At 41.4% G+C, this 21,372-nt stretch overlaps 1 protein-coding gene and 1 long non-coding RNA gene across 2 annotated transcripts in view; both read right to left on the minus strand.

The window, feature by feature from the left end:
- Positions 1-21,372, minus strand: part of SLCO4C1 (solute carrier organic anion transporter family member 4C1) — an 812,270-nt gene that overhangs the window by 30,261 nt on the left and 760,637 nt on the right. The window contains exon 12 of the mRNA XM_069625459.1: positions 9,279-9,416. Within this exon, the coding sequence (XP_069481560.1) occupies positions 9,279-9,416 (138 nt within the window). The remainder of the gene's footprint in view (positions 1-9,278; positions 9,417-21,372) is intronic.
- LOC138510043 (uncharacterized) lies at positions 7,627-8,416 on the minus strand. The gene is made up of 3 exons (XR_011280304.1): positions 8,298-8,416; positions 7,844-7,943; positions 7,627-7,739 (listed from the first exon to the last, which is right to left on the minus strand). It is a non-coding gene; the product is annotated as an uncharacterized lncRNA (long non-coding RNA).

Raw genomic sequence — 21,372 nt, forward strand, 5'->3', positions numbered from 1 at the left:
CCTTCAGGCTACGCTCAGCTACCTCGCTCATATCTGACTGTCCGCAGTTCAGTCATGGTGTGCTGCAAACAACTTCTGCCTCAATGCCAGTAAAACTGAGATTGTTTGCATCGGGACTCCTGCTCCCGCTTTTCCCCTCTCACTCAAGCCGGCCTCCTTTGGCCCTGTGACCGCACCCACCTGCGAGGCAAAAAACCTTGGGGTCATCTTCGACTCCACTCTCTCCTTCTCCACTCACATTGCGGACATCCCTAAAAAGTCCAACTACCAGCTACACGTCCTCAGTTGAACTCTTCCTTTTCTCGCCTTCCCCCAGCGGCTTACTGTCTCCAAAGCCCTGGTTCTCTGAAGGCTGGACTACTGCAACAGCCTCTTTCTCAACCTCCCCACCTCTGCTTTGTGCCCTCTGCAACTCATCTAGAACAGAACCGCAAGACTTATCCTTGGCCTCAAGCCCAGGGACCACATCTATCCAGTACTGAAATCCCTCCACTGGCTCCCAGTGGCTGCAAGGATCAAGTTCGTTCAAGACCCTCTGCTTTGTCCACAAGGTTTCTGCGGCCTGGGACCCACCTATCTGCAACAATGCCTTCCTAATACTATCTCTCCTGAGCAATCTGCTCATCTACCTCCAAACTTCTGCGAGTGAGCCGGTTCTCCAAGCAGAGATTTGGAGGGAATTCTTTATCCTCAGCAGAGGCCTCCCTCTGAAACAGCCTCCCTGCCACCCTCTGTCTTGAGCCTGATCTCCTTAATTTCCAATAACTCCTTAAGACAATTCTCTTCTCCTGTTCCTTCTTTCTCCCACTGCCCTGCTAACCACTCTCTACGCTCTATCCCTCACTCCCTCCCTTTCCACACAGCATGTCGACTTTCCACTGGGTTTACCTCAGAGTCTCTCAGGTCCCTGGCACCCTCGCCAGTCCCCCAGCACTTTGCTTCAGGGCCTGCACTTGCCTCATTGCTACTGCACTTGGTCAATGACCCATGAGAATGGCATCTCTCAGCACTTACCAGTTTCTGGCTAACTTGTTCCTCCCCTGCACTTGTGCCTCCCCTCCTGTACCTGCTGTGCACTTGCACGATCTGAACATACCATGCCTGAAGATCGTCTATCATTTCATCCCTGTCTTCCCTCCTGCATGGTTGCACTTCTATGCTCTTGGCAAAACTACGGGATAGTCATCAAGCCTAGTTGCTGTTAACTACACTGGTAACTGTATGTATGCACTTCCTCTACCTGGGCAGACTTGTATCGTTCAGACCTTCAAGGGCTCTGAATGACTGTTGTTTTCCTCCCCTGCTCCCCCCCCCACTCTTTACCTTGAGCGCTTTCAACCACGTGTCTTGTATATAGGTGCTATACAGATAAAAATTACCATTCCATACCATACCAGGGGTTCAAATCAATAATCACTGGTCAATTCCGAGTTACTTAACCTAAAACATGAGGGGTACCTTTTAAATATCTTCGGCAATCTTCAAGAACCAATATAGATAAGTAAAAACATTTATCTAATTATAAAATAGATTCCTATTTCAAGCTAAAATTCATATTTCTCTTCAAGAATTCCCTCGGTTTACTCTAATTCAGCTGAGCATTTAAAGATTAACTTATAAGTACCTCAAAGTGGTATATGCTCAGCCATTGTGTAACCGATTAGCATACTTGTTAATGACAATAAATAACTCTTATGGCAATCTTTAGCACCTCTTTAACATCTATATCTGTCAGACCCCCTCTAGGGTTTTCTCATTTTGTCTTTTATCCAGTTATGATGGTGTCACGAGAGTGGGTTGTCCTCTTTGGATCTTTTTCGAGATAGATCTTAATGCCTCCTTAGATAAGATGTACTTCCAAGTCAACCTTTGGAAGAGCAGAATTTACTGGCTGATTGTCATTCATGTATTTGTCCTTTCCGGAGTACGGTGATAACTAACCTGCTGATGTGGAAAAAGTGGCTAGATCAGAGGGTTAGCTTTAATACTATCAGATCTCTTCACAGTGTTTGACACCGTGGACCACAGCATTGCAGACCACCACCTGGAACATCTTATGAGGATACAGGGACAAATATTAGTTTGAAATAGCTCATTGTTTACATATAGGTATCATAGAGCATAGTTTTGGATGCAAGATAACTGCATATGCCTAAACAGTGATACGATGGAAGTGTTTCTCCTGACATGTGCCTCTCCAGGTGCACTGCCCTTCCGATGGCCCAGCCATCCTAGTTCTCTGGTGGAGTTAGTCAAGAATCTGGGGTTACATTTGACAACCAACTGTCCTTTCCCGCTCAGTTTGATTCAATTGTAAAAGCTGCACATTGCCATATAATGATAGCAGGGGTAGTAACGTATTTTGTAAAAATCATTGTAAGCTGTTAGTGCAAGCTGTGTCCTTGTCTAGGCTACAATACTGTATGTCCTCATATGTAGGCATTAACAACACATCTTTGGACAAACTTCAAGCTGTTCAAAATAAGGCCATTCATATTGTTGTCTATATGATGACATGTTGGGACTGTCCCCCAATCCAGTATTAGCCTGAGCTGCATGCCAATGAGAACTCAGATTCGGGTTTGAACTATGACCCAACTCCTGAAAATCCTTAAGTGAGCTGCTCCTGTGTGTTTCATTTGATCGCCACATCAAGTGTTTCGCTCAATTACATCCCGGTTACATAATGTAGTAAGCCAATTTCAGGGAGCCCAATTAGGTGGCAAATACTTGAAGGTGCTACAGTGTCACCTTGGGAACGATCTTCCCATTGAAATCAGAAACTGCTCGTCATAGCACATTTTTAAAATTACATTAAAACACTAATAGCCCAACGTGTGCTGTAAGTCTTTCAATTTCGAATTCTTTGTATTTTGTCGTGTGTTTTTTTGTTTACCTCGTCATGAATTATGTCTATTTTATTATTCTGTTGTGATTGTTACCATGCTGCATTATTTCTATACATTGCTGTGAAACCTGTTTCTGCTGGGCATTTTTTTTCACTTCATAAACGTTTACTACTGACTACTATTTGAAAGCTTTGACTTGATGAAGGCGCCATTCAAGACATTGGCTCATATCATGAGCATTAGGTACTGCATATACCCCCTGTGCTACTTACTGAGCCAGTTACTTGTTAAGCTCTGAATTCTCTTGGGTGACTTACTATGCTTAGCCCCCCTGCATCCTGCACTGTTTAGTTTCCAAGGGGCTGATGCACTGGTTTGTGTAGTATTCAGAACTGGTTATGTGTATGCTGCAGCATATGGAATTGGGTACCTGTCCCCATGCACCAGTCTGATATGTAGTCGAAGGGGAGTCAACTCTGATGCTACCACACACACGTGTCTATACTATCTTTGATATTTGACAGATCAACATAGGTCTGATTATATGTATCCATTGAATATCACGAATGTATAAATCTGCGTGAGCGCTAGTATCAGAGGTGATTCTAGTACTGTGTGGGTGTCCTTTATCATACCCCTTGCCTATCTGAGCTACTGATATAGTGCTTAAAAGCATGGGGCTGCAGGAGGTCCAAGATGAGACAATGTGCGATGAAGAATGTTTCAGAATGTGAAGAAGCAGACAATGCATTTCTGCAACAATGCTGCCTGCATGCTGGCTTTCAGCACACAGTTAGTTGATCGAGGTGAGGTACATCCTCATCAATAAAACGTTAAATAGTAAAGAGTGGTGCATTTTGGTTCCTCTATATGGTACATCCCACCTGCTTGGAATCGTCTTCACGTGTATGGAATGCAGGCAGTTGCTTATACAGACACGAAAAACAGTTGCGTTCCCAAAGAAGGATATAGTCAAATAATTGAAAAGAGCGAGTTGAGACAAATGTGAGGCAAAACCAAAAAACAACAGCTTAGGGGATAGAACATTTTACGAGAGGAAGAGGTTAGAGTGAGGAGAGTAAGGATGTAAGTCAGAAGATGGATCTTCCTAAAGAAAATATTTACCAAGCTAGCTGAAACATGCATGTTTATGACACAGTGATGCAGAATTTAGGAGGACCAGCAGAAAGGGTAATGCCTACAAGGAGAAATATCATAATTTCTGATCTCAACAGACATAAGGATAAAACTGTTGAAGAGAATATGAGTAATCTGCTGATCTAGGTTTCTGTGTGTCCGTGTTTACATAGTTCTGTATAATACGATGACAGCCCCGTGCTCTCCATTTCAGCCTCCCAAATACCTGCCCTATTTATTTGTTTCATAAGTGATACATATTCATTTCTGTGCACTTCAAAGTGCTCGCTCATCTTCAAACAGGATCAAGGTGGAAGCTCGAGCATCATGTTTATGAGCTACTGCGATTCCTTGGTGGGTAAATTCACCTGGAGTCAGCAGGTGAGTGACTAAAAGAGTGCTCTGCAATTGGTGATGTTGGCCCATCAGGCTAGGGAGGGCTCGGTCCAGTCTGCTATGGGGGCAAATGCGTTGGTTTGGTTCCCCTACCTGCAAGAACTATACATCGTTAGACATTATAGCCTTTAGGTTGCTAGTCCAAAAGGAAAGAGGCGATGGGGTTGGTCCAGAAAAGGAACATTGGGCCAGTCATCCAATTGATTTACCCCAAAGACAGACCAAGAGGTGGAGAAGGTAAGTCCCAGGGAGGGGATCCTGAAGCTTAGAGCTATGAACCTGTCCCTCGAGACTACCACAGGGTGATACCATTGGGACTGGAGAAGGCTCATTAAGCAAAAAAGGTCAAAGAAGTATGCGTCCCCGTCTTAGTAGAGCCTCTTACACGTTCAGTGGGGTAGCTCAGATCTAGGAAAGGGACACTGCACATTGGCCTCACTAAGGAGAGGATGGTCACTGACTCATGAGGGGTTTCAATTACATAGATACCCCCTGGAAAGTGCTACCCTTGTGGTGGGACAGCATTAAGAGGCCTTGACAAAACAAATATTCCTCAGGGTATCTCTTAATCGGTGCAACTGTAACAAAAGAAGATGGGGACTTAGGTGAAGAGCATACACCAAGCACACATACTAAAGGGGATAGCAACGGGGGCTCATCTCTACAGGCCCCTCTTAATGGATGGCCTCACAATTGAAGTGGCCGAGACCATTCAGAATTAGGCATAGGAGGGGTGATTCAACCATCCCTGAGTGAATTTGATCGACATGCCCTGAGAGGAGATTTCCATTGAGTGCATAAAAAGAAACGTTCAACCCCATTCCAGGAGAATGCATACTGGCTGCTTTAAAATAAAGATGAATGGATCCCACAAAAGGGCCATGGCATTGCCCACTCTCCTCTGAGGGAGAGAGCAATGTTGATTCTGAGCTTCAGGCTCCGACAAACATGACTGGATGAGAGCATGGTTCTAGACCCCTCCTCAAATCTAAGTATTGCACGGAGGTAGGAAGAACTGGTAGTGTTATTGAGTACAAAGGGAAAGCAAACATGTTCTGGGAAGCATCTGAAGGACAGGGGAGCACACACTACTGGAAATCAAATCCCCAGGATTGAGATGTCCCAGGGAAAGGGGGGAGGGGTTGGCATGTAGTGGTATTAGTGAGTCTAGGAGATGCAGAGCACCATAAAATGGCCAAAGGAATATTCCAGGTGCATGTGACATTACAGATCCATCCTGGGATTCGTAATTGACATTATGCATTAACTGGCATGAAAGATATTCATGCATATAAGACCCCTGGGAGACATATCCTTGGGATGATGGGACTGGAGCTCTAAAGGACTAGCCCACTTTTTCACATATCTGGGGCATTTGGCAGATTTCCATTGGCTAGGGGATACCTGCCTGGTTTCTTCAAAGAGATCAATTATTGGACTCTGCATGACAGTTTGTTCTACTAATCAGCCTAACTTTAAAAGAAGTCTTAAAATGTGACAGTAGTGTTATTTAGCCGGATGGGCATGCTGTCCCATAGTGTGTTCAACTGTGTGACTGACAATCATATTTAAGATACATATGCCTACTTCTGCTGTTCTCTTTCATGACACACCAGCAACCTTGATGCCTTTCAATAATAAAGCTATATGCAGCTTAACAATATGCACATATCATGCTGAAAGCAGTGACCATGGAATTTAATTTAAATGGGCCTCATTACGACCCAGGCGGTAAGTTACCGCCTGGGTCGTACCTTTACCACCATGGCGTAAACTATGTTTACGCCATGGTGGTTGGCGGACTTACCGTCCCATTCCGAGGTTGGCGGGGCGGTAAGTCCCCAATCCCCATTTACCCTTCCCCATTCCCATTTTTGCCCCATAGGGCATAATGGGAGTGGGGAAGGCGTTAATTACGCCACCGTAAATTACGGTGGCGTAATTAACAACAAGGTCCCTTAGCGCCATGGATTTTAACACCTGCTAAAAGCAGGTGTTAAATCCTCCATGGCGCTAAGGGACCTCGGAATCAGGCGGTAAGGGTCGGCGCTGTTTACGCCGCCGTAAACCCCTTACCGCCTGGGTCCTAATGAGGCCCAATGACTGCTAGCTTGATGAGAGGGAATTCATTTTATGTTATTGTTATTATTGCCAAGGGGGTGTTCATCTCTCCATTCTCATAGTCTCTTGTTACATGGACTTAGGACTGAACTTGGGCTTCTATTGCAATCTCTCTTAACATCTCCTCTTGAATTACTTCTGCCACTGTCGAAGTAATACAAGAGTAGATGGCACTATAGAAGCTCGATTTCTATCAGGCAACCATGAAACAAGAGACTATGAGAATATAGCGATGCATTCTCCATCGGCAATGTATCCCCATCTTACCTGCATTATTGACTCATGTTGATTTTGGAGCACTGAGTATGTTAGAAAAAGACGAACTATGAGAAATAAGATACCAATGTATTTGGAAAAGACACAAAAGAAGTTTTGAGCCTTTGTTGTACCTGAATAAAACGTTTGACCTGTATAGAGTAATAAGTTGTGTTTTAAATAGGTATAATACAATACCCCTACCAAACACAACACCTACCTCCACCAGCAGGGGAAATTTATATTGTTCTATAAAAGGAGATAGATCTACACTATGCACCAATTATGTCAACCACACATCCGAGGTCCATGATTACCCGGCACACTATGTCCGTAAAAAATAAACAGTATTCTTAAATATATCAAAAAACATCATATACATTTATTCAAAACAATGTATATTCAAGTAAAAACATAAATTGATCCAAAAAACAGTGTACACAGTGTAACCCACAAACTAATACCTAAACATTTTGTCTAAAACATCTAACATGATTTAACAAACACAAAAGACACTTCACTGATACATTTAACATTCTAAATGTGTCATAAAAATGATTCCTGACATGTTTCTGTTCTTTCAAATCCTCAAAAGGGTGAAAATTCTTCAGAGGAAACCTCTGTAAAAATTGTTGTAGACTACTTCAACACTGTTTAAAGGGGGTCATGTCTCACATCACATAAATGGATGTCAATGTACCTAAAATACAACAAGGGGGACCTTCAGAGCAGGGTCAAGAACTTACAATACTAAATATGCCAACACACACTGCAATATACATTTCTGGAGTATGCAGACTGGAGGCCTGGCGAATATATAAGCCATCCTACCGACAGTTCTGTAAATTAACTCAAAATTACCTTAACTGGGAATTCTCATCAAGGGTGTGCTTTTGGTAAATGCTACACATGCACCAATTAGCAGATGCATCTACTTCCACCATAGGCACAAAAGGTCGCCTCAATATTCAGTTAGAGACACTGCAGAGACAAAAAAATTGCATATACCCAACTTTTAGTACGGGTGAAGACTGACTCTTGTCGGGAGATATATCATAAGGGGGAGTATTGTTCCACTCAATTACCTTAAAAAAAACAAAGGAATCCAGATGCTCAATTCAAGGATTACAGGGTGCCCAGGGTCAGTTTATAGCTCAACATAACATCAAGTCAACGTCCAAACACCTAGGGCCAAAACACAACAGCACAAAAGGGAACCATGATTAATAAAGCCATCATTTCTGCAATGGCCAGATCGTGCCTTAATTACAGTAGCCTCATAGTGCCATACAACATGCCTGTTAAGAGTCCCAACACCAATTTGACTCTTCACACGATGATAGCCGCCATCATGCACAATTAAAGGGCTGTGAAATACCGGCTTAACGTCCGACAAGCAAAGTGAATCCATCACCATCCACACCATCAGAACAGCAGCATTAATAAGGGTTCTCCCATAGTAGTAGCTACAAGATCGAGAGTGCGGAGTGGCGTGCATAAAGCATGTTTAAAAAGAAAAAGAAAGCCAACTTTACTCACGTCTGTATCAGTAATAAAGTGGTAGCTTCAAGGTGGAGAGGGCCGAGCGGCATGCACATAGCACGTGAACAAAGGAAGAAAAAGAATGCCAACTTTAGTCACGTAGTGTAATAGAGTAAAACAATGGGAGAAACCAGTCGTGTGTAAAGAGTACTCACCGGTACTGCGGCGACATGCCAACACTCTGTACGTCAGGTAGAAGACACACTAGCTGTAGCCCGTATGCAAACTTGTGCTAACCATAACAGCACATGTCAATTTCGAACAAATAATTATTTTCAAACTACAGAGCCATAGAGTAGGTTTGGATGAGGGTATTGATTGGCATTGTGTGAACCTTATTTGAATCAAATCTTCTGTGCTGTCTGTTGGTAAAAAAAGTGTGTGACCTTAATTTGGACAACACCTTCTGGCAAAGTCTAAGTTTATTTATTATTTTTGTACTGTTTACATTTTAATAATAGTTATGTGAAAACATGTTATTTTAATTCCTCAACATAACAAACTGTAGAACTAGAAATTGGTTCAGTACAGAGATTTATACCAAGATGATGACTACTGTATATTAAATACATGAATACGAGTTGGCGGTGAGTAAAATAGATTGTTGATTTGTGCTCCACAGTTAAACAAGATGATTTGCTTTAAGTTTCCCAGCCATTTCTTGTGGTTTTAGGCTGGAGTCCTTATTCTTTTCAGTTGATATAATCACCACAGAATACCTTTGAGTTCCAAGTACACATATTGTGCCAATTAAAGGAATGTATAGTTCTCAGTGTATCTCCAATTGCTTACATTATTATCTAAACATCAGTGATTGTTCAGTTCATGGTCGTGAATGCATTTTTATTGTGTAGGGTAAGCTCTATGCCACAAACTTTAGAGATATATCAAAAAAGCTTCAGTGTAAATATATCACAATAATCATATGTACAATTTAAAATAAAACACAATTTTAATTCTGAAAAATTAGAAACTTACTCATTGCTATTAACAAATTAGACATTCTGTCGTTGTTGTAGGTCCAGCATGCTCCTTTACCTCCACACGGTTCAATGTTCCACAAAATACAGGCACTGTCTATTGTTATACCAAAAAGAATTGGACCAGGAATAGCACCTACAAAAAGTAAAGGATCTGTGAGTGTACATTGGAAGCACATTTAATGTGATAAATATAAAACCTTTTCTGTTCAATTAAAACTCTGTTTGGGATTAGCTGGAAGATTGTGATTTTTTAGGTATATTATTGAAACATGTTCCTACAAATTGTATACATAATTTTCAGCTTTTTGCAAAGTGTTAACATTTCTGCCAAACCTTTGCACAATGTTCTTATGGCTGTTAGTGACTTAACATAGAAACTTCTTTTAAGAGGTGACAGGGTACAAACCATGCATAACACAAAGTAAATACACTTAATAAAACCCATAAATAAACTCGAACTGTCATGATATGCGTATATGTAACAACCAATTTCAAACTCCAAATAAGTTGTTATAATTGAGTGATGCTTCATATGGCACTTCCGATTTATATGCACACAAATTCATCTATGTAGGTTACTCTGAAGGATTGTGAAATCCCAAGGTGGTGCAGATGCATAAGAAAGTACATGTCATGAAATTATACAGAAAAATTATCTTTTCTTCCTGTCTCATTGACAACATATGTGCTCTTAGTACTTCTGAATGACATGCACAGGTGTACATAGGAGTTCTTTCCAACATCTTGACATAAACATGTTCCTTCTTTGTATAATCTATAGGGCTCAGCTTTCCAACTCTTTGGAGGGAAAAGACAGAACTTTATGCATGAGCTGTGAAATTAAATACTGAGTGATTCTGTCATCCTTCTGGAACAGTCTGTGGGGACCCTTGTTGGTCCTGATTACCTAGGAAGGAGATCGACCAGTAATGTGGTTCCTGTCTGGTTTCAATAGTCACTGATTCTGTTAGATCTTTCTTATTCAGGAAAGCCCTTGTGGAACTTAGGCAGCCAGACACTTATTCAACCCTTGTCTACTAAATGTGACAATAAAAGACACTTATAAGCTTAAAAAAAAGTTTTGAGTCCCAACAACTACTACAGCCAGATACCCTGCAGGTGAGCAATTTCAGAATTAAGTCTCACAAGACGGTTTGCCTTCCTCCTTCAGTTGTAGATGTAAATGCTAAGACAAAAGGGAAGCATAGCAAAACCATATGCTTTTAAATTATGCACACTATCTGGACTCTATAGCTGGGTGGTCGACCTTGCCACCCCTCACTGTTTGGTCAAATGACGTTCCTCATATTTACTAAAAGATAACATTTCTCTTCTGTTTCCCTCACATAAGAATATGTCCATGGTGAATGGGGACAGTTATGCATCCCACTGTCTGTCCTTTAAACATACCAAACACCCATAGATGCACACATGGATTATGAACATCATTTGTTAAATATTGATGCCTCTTATTGTTGCTTTTGGCTATGGGCAACAGAATTTGGTTTGTTTATTTATTTATTTTATTTATTTTGTGCACATGGTTCATAATTAAACCTTGCACATTATTATTGCACATACTACAAAACTAATTAATAAACAATACAGTGATTAAACAATATTACACAAAATAAAAGACTTTCATACACATGTACATAGAAACTTCTACTACTAAAAGTCCTTAGTTAATCCTAAATCTCAAGTTCATTCCTTCAAACGTGGTTTAAAGAAATCGATAGCCCAAATATTCAAGAGGGAACATTTAAACACATCAATTAATTAAATTAAGTGACTTAAAGGGGTTTAAGATCTCAATTAAACGGATTTAAGATGTTGGCCAAGGTGACAGCAGCTTGAACCTGCAGCTCCTGGTCCCCTCCCTGAAGTTATTTCAAGTTTGATAATGAATTCAAAAAAGAAAATTCATGAACCAGAAAATCCTACTTCAAAGAAACAGAAACAATTGATGGAGATGGAAGATGATATTCTTAGCAGTCAGGACATCTATAAACTTCTAAAGCAAGTGTCCCTGGATATGTTTGAGGTGAAGACTACCTTGGCAGAACTGAACTCTAAGGTGTGTCATCTGGATGGCAGAGTGGAGGAGTTGGAAAGAAAATCACACTCAATGACCTCGGAGATGGCAGGGAGCTACAGGGCCTATAACAATTTGAAGAAGGACCTCCATGTTGAAAAAGGGCGGAGATTAGAAATGGACTTCAAAATGCGGGAGAGAAATGTCAGACTGGCTGGAGTAGAGGAAGACCCCGGAGCTGAGGATCTGATTTCACTAGTTACTGGGATTTTCAAAGATTGCTTTGGACTGCTGTTAATTAAGGAAGAGGATATTGATCATATTTACAGGATTGGTAAACAACCAGGGTCTAAACCTAGACACATAATGGTGGTTTTTGTTTTGGCCAGGAAGAAGGAGAGTCTACTACTCGCTGCTAGATCTAAGGGATCTGCCTTTTTACAAGGAAAAACCTATTTTTGTGTTTCCATATTACCCTAAGGAAGTTATGATGGCTAGGAGGAGCTTTAAGGGTGTGAAAGACTTAGCTAAATCCATGAAGGTGAAGTCCTATTTGAACAGATAGAATGCTTTGACTTTGATGCTGCCGGAGGGTGAAAAAATAACTTCTAACCCAAAAGAAGCCATGTCTTGGCTTGAGGCTCTACGGGATAAATCTGGCACAATAGCTGATTGATTTCACTATGATTCACATTAGTGCCTTCCTCCTCTTTTTTTTTTTTGCTTTTTGGATATATTTTTAACATTGGATTGAATGTAAAAAGATGGCGCGGGATGAGGGTTTCAGTTGCGGGTTTAAAATTCACTTACATTCGATACTGTTTGTTTATGTTTTCCCATGCCGATGCTCCGTAGTAAAAAGGAGAAAAGGACCTGCATTTTTGGCACGTTGCTGCCGTGTGGCGCGTTTCACTCTTCTTCATTGAGCGTCATGTCACGTGTCGGGAAGGGCGTACGCATCGGAGCGGATGCGTTTCAAGTTTCGGCTCTCCCTCCTCTGGCGAGTGGCTGTGCGGCGGCTCGACACGCCGGACTCAGGGATGTGAGTCGGCTGATCATGGCTGGATGGGCTGATTACTAGCGTGGACGGATTCAAGACATTAAGGTACTCTGATGTATTGGATCGGTATTAATGGGAGAAAATGGCGATCAAAGTGACGGCGGTACAAAAGAAAATCCTAACGTGTCGGCTATGAGCAGTGACTGCAGGGGGGCTCGTCTTTGTGCAAGCACAATACTGAAGACGTCATGTGTTGCATCATCGCTGGGGTTAGATTCAGTGTGCTGTAAACACGCCATTTGGTGGGTCAGGAAAAGGGACTCAAACACCATGGCTTTGGGGGCACCGCTCTCACCTTTACCGTGTCCGGTAGCTCACAGGTTTAGCTCGTTATGTGGATTACTGACGGATTGAAAGATCACATACAGAGATAGGGAGCTGACACAGCCTACTACCATTTCCTATCCCATGCACTTGGAAATGCTCCGCATTCAACAGCAGATGTCCAGCGATCCTTCCGGCCCCAGATTGTTTGTCCATCGAGCCCTTGCTCCAGCAGGGTCTGCCAGGGAGCAGTCCCCTGTGCCAATTTAAGGGGTGATTGCTTAGATGTAAGGAGTAGGTTACAGGCAGTCGGGAGGCTGGTGAACAGGTCTGTTGCGCCTTGCCCAGCCTAATGTTTTGGTCCTGCCCTTCCCCAACACACTACACCGTCTCTGATCCCGGCATCTTGCAGTTGTTCTCATCACACACAAGCGCTCCTGGGCTACTTCATCTGCCTCTGTTTGGCCTACCCAATTCACTTGCCCTTTCTCTGCCGTACAATGTGGTGCGTGGATGGTCTTGAGTGCTGATTTGAGGGCCATGCGACATTGCGGATATGTGGGCAGCCTTTATTTTTTATTTTTGTTTTTGGTCGGCAAAGGGAAGGTAAATGGCCACGTAAAGTAGATTAATTTCAGTCTAACTAACTGCATCCAGGAACTTATTCAGGTACTGTGACTGATAGTTCATGATTCCAACTGTGGCGGCAGGATGGATTTCTACAATGCTACATGAAATTGCTGGACTTAGATAGGACTGCAGATTTATAATATGATTTTGAGTTTTATGTTTTGCTGCACTATTAATTATTTTACTGTTTTATTATGTTGCTATTCTCGTATATTTTTCTTCTTTTCTTTTAGAGGGGGTAGGTATTTTTATTGCACCTATTACTTTAATGTTTGTGTTGCGTTTAAATATGATTCAGATTAAGTTTTGATGTTGGGCTCCTTAGGGTCTACATGGTTTTTTAACTTTGGTGTTTTCTGGTTGGTGATGTCTATATATGATTGGGAGGGGTATCGGGGGTGGCTTGGGGTTTGTTAGTTCTTGTTGACGTTGGATCCATACTTCTGTAGGTGGGGGCGGGGGTGGGTTTTTGATCTTTATAAGTACAGATTTTTTTATTTGGTCTTTTGTTGTCTTTTTTTTTTCACTGCAATGACATCTGAGAGGAGTGACCAGTTGTCTGTTTCCTCATGGAATATAAATGGTCCGAACAATCCACTCAAGAGGCAAACAATTTTTAATTGTTTGAAGGATATGCACAGTGATGTTTCTTTTCTTCAAGAGACCCATTTATTGTTGGATGAAGTGAACATGTTGCGCAAAGGATGGATTGGGGAATTTTTTGTCTCGCGCTATTCATCCAGGAGTAGGGGGTAGCTATCTTGATTCGGAAGAATTCCCCGATCAGGGTCTTGAAATCTCGCTCTGATAAGGAGGGTAGGATTGTTGCACTCTTGGTGGAAGTTCAGGGAGTTCAACATGTCCTTTGCAATATTTACACTCCCTCAGTGGATGATGGCTCAAATATTACAGGATTTTGCATGCCAGAATGTTATTCTGGGGGGGGGGATTTTAATTTGGTTATTGATAATGTCGAAGACCAAAGTGGATCCAGTGCTGCTTACAGACGGGACCTGACATTTTGTTCTTTTAACTCACTTGTTTCTGAATTTGCCTTAGAAGATTGTTGGAGACTGCTTCATGCTGATTTGAGTGAATATACGTTTTATTCTAACTCTCATGGCTTGCATTCTCGTATAGATATGTTTCTCACTGCTGGTTCAGCAACCTTGAATCTGACAAGTTGTGAGATTGGTTGTATTGCTGTCACTGATCATGCACCTGTGTTTATGAATATGGGTTTGCAGTTTGATACTCCCAGATCATTTTGTTGGAGAATGAACATCTCGATCCTTCAGGATGAAATGATTGTGGAAAAAATCAGATCTGAGGCTGATCATTTTGTTGTGGAAAATAGGACAGAAGGAATTGGTGTTGGGACAGTCTGGGAGGCATTCAAATGTAAGATGCGGGGCTTGATCTTGGGTTTGTCCAGTAGCAAGAGGAAATGTATGGAGAAGAAAAGTTTGGTTTTGGAACAAAATATTAAGCAGCTTTCAAAGAATTTGATAAATGACTCAGTTAATCTGGAGAAAAGGAGAAAACTGAGGGAACTGCGGAGGGAGCTGAATGAGACTTTGAAAACAAGGTCTGAAAGGATTTGTTCAGATTGAAATGTTCTTATTTTGAAGATGGCAAAAAATGTGATTGCTGGCTTGCCTATAGATTAAGACAGCAACAGTCAGAAAGGTCTATCACTTCTATTAAAAGAGAGAATGGTCAGGTGACCTGTGATCCGAAATTGATTAATGAGACATTTAAGGAATATTACACGAAGCTGTATCAGAATGAGTTGGGTGTCAATGGATTAAATGAGTTGTTTTTGGAAGGATTGGAACTACCTAGAGTGAATGGTTTGGAGAAAGCCATGCTCGGTGAAGCTTTGACTGTGGATGAAATGAAGTCTGCGATTGGGAAATTAAACTCGGGCAAGTCTCCTGGTCCGGATGGCCTGCCTGCTGAATTTTATAAATTGTTGCCTGATTCGGCGGTGGAACTTCTGCGAGATGTGTTCCTAGAGTCCAGGGTGGGGGGTATGCTTCCTGCTTCTACTAGTCATGCCATTATATCTGTTTTTCTTAAAAGGGGTAAAGATGGTTGCTTACGACCGGAGGACATCTAGTAATATTAGGAACTTATTGTTATTAATGACACATGCTCAGGATATGGAGGATGATGTTGCAGTGTTTTCATTGGATGCGGAAAAAGCGTTTGATCGCGTTGATTGGAACTATCTTTTTTCTGTATTGCGTGCTATGAATTTGGGAGAGGAGTTTATTTCATGGATCACCTTGTTACATGCTTCTCCGACTGCCGCTGTCAGAACTAATGGGCTATTGTCAGACTCATTTGTACTACAGAGGGGCACAAGACAGGGATGTCCTTTATCCCCCCTGATATTTGTTTTGGCCATAGAACCACAGTCGATTGCCTTGAGGTGTCACGTTGGGATACAGGGTCTGAATTTTCATGGTGCCAAACAGAAGTTGTGGTTATATGCGGATGATTTGTTATTGTTATTGCAGAATTTAACAGTGTCCCTTCCGGCATTACTGGATGTTTTGGATAGATTTTATGCAGTGGCTGGATTTAAGGTTAATTGGTCTAAATCTGAGGTATTGCCGATTTCAGGTTACTGTGACAAGAATCTGATTACTGAGATTGGGTTTCAGTGGTGTGACAAGAAATTGAAATACCTAGGTATATGGTTAACCCCAATGGTGGATGAGATGGTTGTGGTGAATATGAGTGAAGTGTGTAATGATTTGAAAATGAACATTTTGAGGTGGTCTTTGCTTCATTTGTCCCTATGGGGCAAGGTGAATGCTATAAAAATGACTGCAGCTCCGAAGATTAATTTCGTTCTAGGTATGCGTCCGATGAAAATTGGCCAACATTATTGGAAAAAAATTGATGGCTTGTTACAGTCGTTTCTGTGGGATAATAAGCCACCACGGCTAAAACTATGGAAAAAGGGGGCTGGGGGTGCCGAATTTTAAGGCATATCATTTGGCTTTTTCAAGTCATTTTATTGTTCCCTTTCTGAGGGATCAGCCTGATGAATGGGTAATTGCTGAGGCAAGTATGTTGGGCCCGCTCCCTCCGAGGGCAATTCTCACGGCAACTAACAAGTTATGTAAGAAATCACCTTTGACTGTCTTTTTGAGAGAAACGTGGAGGCAGGAACATGAATTGATGGGATCGGTTGCTTCAAAGAGCATTCATGCATCCATTTGGTTGAATCTGCTGATTTCCGTCGGGAGTAAGCCTTTATTCGGCCGGATTGGTTTCTAGGTGGAGTTCTCTGGATTGGTGATGTTTTGGTGGATGGGGAGTGGATTGGAGGGTGTGAGTTGCGAGCGAAATTTCACATTGAGAATTTCAGCTCTGATGACTTCAGAAAATTGAAGAGGTGTATCGGTGATGTGACGGAGCAAGGAAGTTCAATGGTAAATCTCTTTCTTAGAGAAAGGGATCCAGGTGGTTGTTCAATCGCTAGCAGGTTATACCATTGTATAGTGTCTGCTTATAAGGAAAATTCTGTGTTGAGAGAGGAATGGGAAAGGAGATTGGGGTGTGAGGTTTCGCCCGAGATGTGGTTGGATATGTGTACGAATATTAAACATTGTGCTATTGATTTGGTGGAACGATCGAGACGGATAAAGATCCTCAATAGGGTGTTTTGGAGTCCGGAACGGATGTTTAAGAGGGGATTGATGGACTCGGATGATTGCTGGTGTCGTCGGAATGAACACGGAAGTTTGGAACATCTACTATGGGAATGTGTACGTGTAAAGGGATTCTGGCATGATATTTGTTCTGCCTGTCTGCGTGTTTTGAATCTGGATGTGGATTTGGATTTTATGACCATGATTTTGGGAGGTGGGGCTTTGCTGGAGGATCTCTCTATGTCACAGAAGAAGTTTCTACTCCGTGGTGCTAGTATGGGCAAAAAACTGGTTTTGAGGGGCTGGAAATCACAGAATGCTCCAACTCTTGATGATTGTATTGAGGGAATGTCTGCCCTGGCATCCATGGAAAAAATGTTTTTTAAGAGGCAAAAGAAATTGAGTGTATATGGGAAAATTTGGAATGACTTCCTGAATTTCTACTAAATTTATTGCTAGTTATGAATATATAATGTTCTGCTGTTCTGTATATTCTTACTGTATCGTACTATTTGTTCTGATTGATTTTATCTTTTATCTACTTGTGAAACTTTATACATAAATAAATAAAAAAATAAAAAATAAATAAAAAGATCTCAATTAAACATCTAAACGTTACCAGGGATATTGGGGTCTCTGCTAGTATCTCACTCCAAAAGTGCACGTGTGCATGTAACCTCCCTTGGTTTATTTGGAAAACGACATTTGGCTGTCAGGGAAATACATCAACTCATATGTATGTACACACTAACTAATAAACAGGCTGGTACTGGACCCCACTGCTCCAGAATTGATAGCCAAACTGAAAATGTATTTCTAATATTTTGTGGGGAATTACAATAAAAATGAAACACCAGTTAGAACTCAACTATACAGAAAAATGCCAATTGCAGGAATGCCAGACATGTATACGTTCTCTGAGGTTCCCAAGCACACACTAAATGCTTCCTAGAATTATTCATGTTGACCCTATTGTGGACACATCACTATATCAAATTAGGAATGTTGGAAAAACATGTCAAGTTCATGTATTTCCTGATTCTGTGCGTGATAAGATATATTTGCATGAGTGATGAACTACACTGAGTTTAATTGGCTGAGTAGACAACACCTCCAACAATGTTGATTTTTGAATTTGGCATGTTGTTTCCATGAGACATATTATTTTTTCAGATCTGCTTCAAAAATGAAAATGACAGTGGTACAAGGTATATATTTACCTGCGTCCCTTGACTGCAGGTAACCAGAAATGCACAGGTGCACGCGGGGACTCAGGCTTTCCCCAGAGCATAAAAGATGCCTCCTCTTAATATTTAAGCCTATAACAGTAACATATGTGACACACATGAGAGCAGGGTGAGTGTTATACCAATATTGTGTTCTTATATAGTGCTTCATGCCAGATTCCTCTGTCTTCTTAGTGCTTTAATAACAGATGTTATTACTAGCCCATTTTGGAAGGTATTTCATTCATCAACCTTTAAAAGATGTAAGGCTAAATTGGCCTTGGTACAGGACTACATTTTGTGAAGAGCAGGTTGTCCTCATGTCAGGGACCAATGTTTTACTTCTGTAGTTGTCCAACCTTGCCAATGAGGATTATGATGGATAATTTGGATATGTGGATGCCAAAATGGTCGATTACACTTAAGCTACACATTTCCACAATGGGGGAAGTGAATTTGGATTCCAGCTACATCATTTGATGCCAGTGAACAACCTATCATTAATGTCAGTACTGTTCACAGATGATTGTAAAGGTGGTAAAGGCAACAAGAGAAATGTATCAGCTGATGATAAAAAAGGCAATGTTCTTGATGGTTCCTGCCCAACACATAGGGGCAAGCTTATGGCAGCTGTTTTGCCAAATGTTTCACTGGAATGGTTTGAGGTGTACAGGATTAGGGCATATTTCTCTTTTAATTTTGGGGGTTGGAAAAGTCATGGGTTTGTTGGAGAAAATGCAGCACAGATAGTTTTCTTAAAGAGTGTGAGAGATGTGCCATTGATAAAACAAAAAATCAATTGGATTGCATGTCTTTATTGCTGCCATGATAAAACACATGGAGAATATTTCAACTGAGTAAAAGTGAATTTCAAAAGATTTTACCTATTTTCTAGGGCCTTTAAATGTGTTTTCAGAGTCTGGCTGGGTGATGCTAAGGACATGTACAAATATGCATAGAATCTGAAACCTTTGCCACATGTACAAAACTACTAAGGTTCAAGCATGTGCTCATCAGCAGCAGTACTCACCATGGGTCCCAGAAATCTTATTTTTGCAGCCTTGAAGCTTAATAAGAACTCAATTGTTTACAAATTCATATCACTTGGATGCCTGGTGTACAGAAAATGTATCTGCGGGTGACTTAATTTCCTTTCAGTGGTGAACTGATAGGAAAATGCCAGGAAAATTGTATAGGTGTACTTGTAACTTGAAACTGTCAAAAATTCACTTTTCTAAAGCCTACCCTCAGTTCAGGAATAACCATCACAAGATAGAGGATATACAGAACTATTGAGATATAAAGTGCTGAAACTACTTTTTCACATTAAAATGGTGGATACTGCCAAAAAGCTGGCTTAAAGACAACTTCAAAGAGGACTGTCACATCCATCAAGTAGGCCCCCTCATACATTCCATTTGAGCTAACGTCACAGGATTTTTATCTGATAGACTGTTGAAAACAAAATAAACTTTTAATCAACATACTTTGCATCAGGAAAGGTGGAGTTGCAGGAGATATATTACCAATGATATCTGCAGGCAAAAGACAGCATTTCTTCCCTCTCAGATTTCATTAGAAATCTAATGGATGGCATTTTAGATCAAAAATGTAATTCTTTGAAAAATCATATCTCTGTTTGGGAAACTGTTAGACACACAAGAAAAGTAGCAAATCGTAGATAGAACATATGTCTTTCAGCCCATATGACATATGCATGGGGTTCCATGGAAAGATTTAGAGATAAATGGAAAAAACACTTATCTCTGAAAATATCCAACACACTGGGACAATTAACATCTTGGTTTCCTCCTACTGATATGTAGATTACAGTGATATAGATTTGATTATTCTTGTATATTCACATGAAAAGTTAAGTCACAGAAACAAAAATGCCATTTTACATTAGGAGTGAGTGTAACCCCCACTTTGCAGTCATAAGGCTGATGAAAGCCGCACCTAGTAACAAGGCTAGGGCGGAGCTGAAGAATATATAATATCATGCACAAGGAGGAGGGGGAATTATGAAAAGAAGATTGGGAGATTAATATTGAAACATATTCTTGTAAACAACTAGGAGGAGAAGGCTTAGAAGAACTGAGATCTGGAGACTGATTGGAAGGCAGACTGAAGAGATGATTAGGCCTCGGCTCCAAGCAGCTAGCACAGCAAAGACCTTGCTGAGTGCAGCAGCTCCATAGAGAGGGTCCAAGCTGATTTTCCCCAAATGAGAAGCCACATTTAAAAATGTAAACTTGGAATTGTAGCTTCACCCTGTAGGGGCCGAGGTCTGAATAAGGCCTGTATTTTACTGCATCCGGGTCTGGAGTTCCCCTGCTTTGATGAAATACAGAGAAGCACTTCTACATATTATGCGTCTAGTGGGGGGACATTGTTGCCATGGTTGAAGCATGTGAAAGCTGCTCTTTTTGATTTGAACTTACATTCTTTATGGTACAATCTGCATACCATTGATTAAACTCATATGGCTGGTGTAAAAAAGGAGCCCTGGACTACTCACGGAGGAGTATGGTTGAGCAAGTAGTCTATTACAAACAGGACCAGAATATCTCATATGCAAAACGATTTCTGGTTTCAAGAAAAACATGGATGCAGCCAGACCGCCCCTGGCACAAATGTTTTTCTTGAAACTAAGACTCGACATTTTTAATTTTGTCACCTTTACTAAAGGTTGGGATGTGAATAATGACAGTGCTGGTCCAGTTTGCAGTTTTGAACTTAAAACTCCAGCCCATTTCATGTTATTGTGCAATGGGTATAAGGCCCTAAGGGTAAAATATCTGATGCCAATTTTTATTTAAAAAAATGATCAAAATGTTAACCAGACTATGGAACTATGGAATTACATGCTGACGTGCTGTTTTTTCACGTGCCAATTCACTCTGCATCAAGCTAGCCACGCGACAACACACGGAAGACCACACGCCTGCCCAGAAAGACATTTTCCTGCCTCCCAGAATCCTAGTGAGCCTCCTACAAGCCATCAGCTGCTGCCTGCCTGTTGCCAACAGTGCCCTGCCATTTGGTGCCTGCACATCAGCCATCTGCAGGGGTCCAGTTGCTGTGACCACCCTTGCTGGAACAGAAGACTCCCGACTTGTGTTCCATTGCTCCACAGCCCAGCCCCAGGACTTAGTTGCCCACCCACACCTGCCTCAGGGGTTGCCATGTCCAACGCAACACCA

This window comes from Ambystoma mexicanum, chromosome 6p (assembly GCF_040938575.1).
Source record: "Ambystoma mexicanum isolate Mex_15411 chromosome 6p, UKY_AmexF1_1, whole genome shotgun sequence".
Classification (NCBI taxonomy): domain Eukaryota; kingdom Metazoa; phylum Chordata; class Amphibia; order Caudata; family Ambystomatidae; genus Ambystoma; species Ambystoma mexicanum.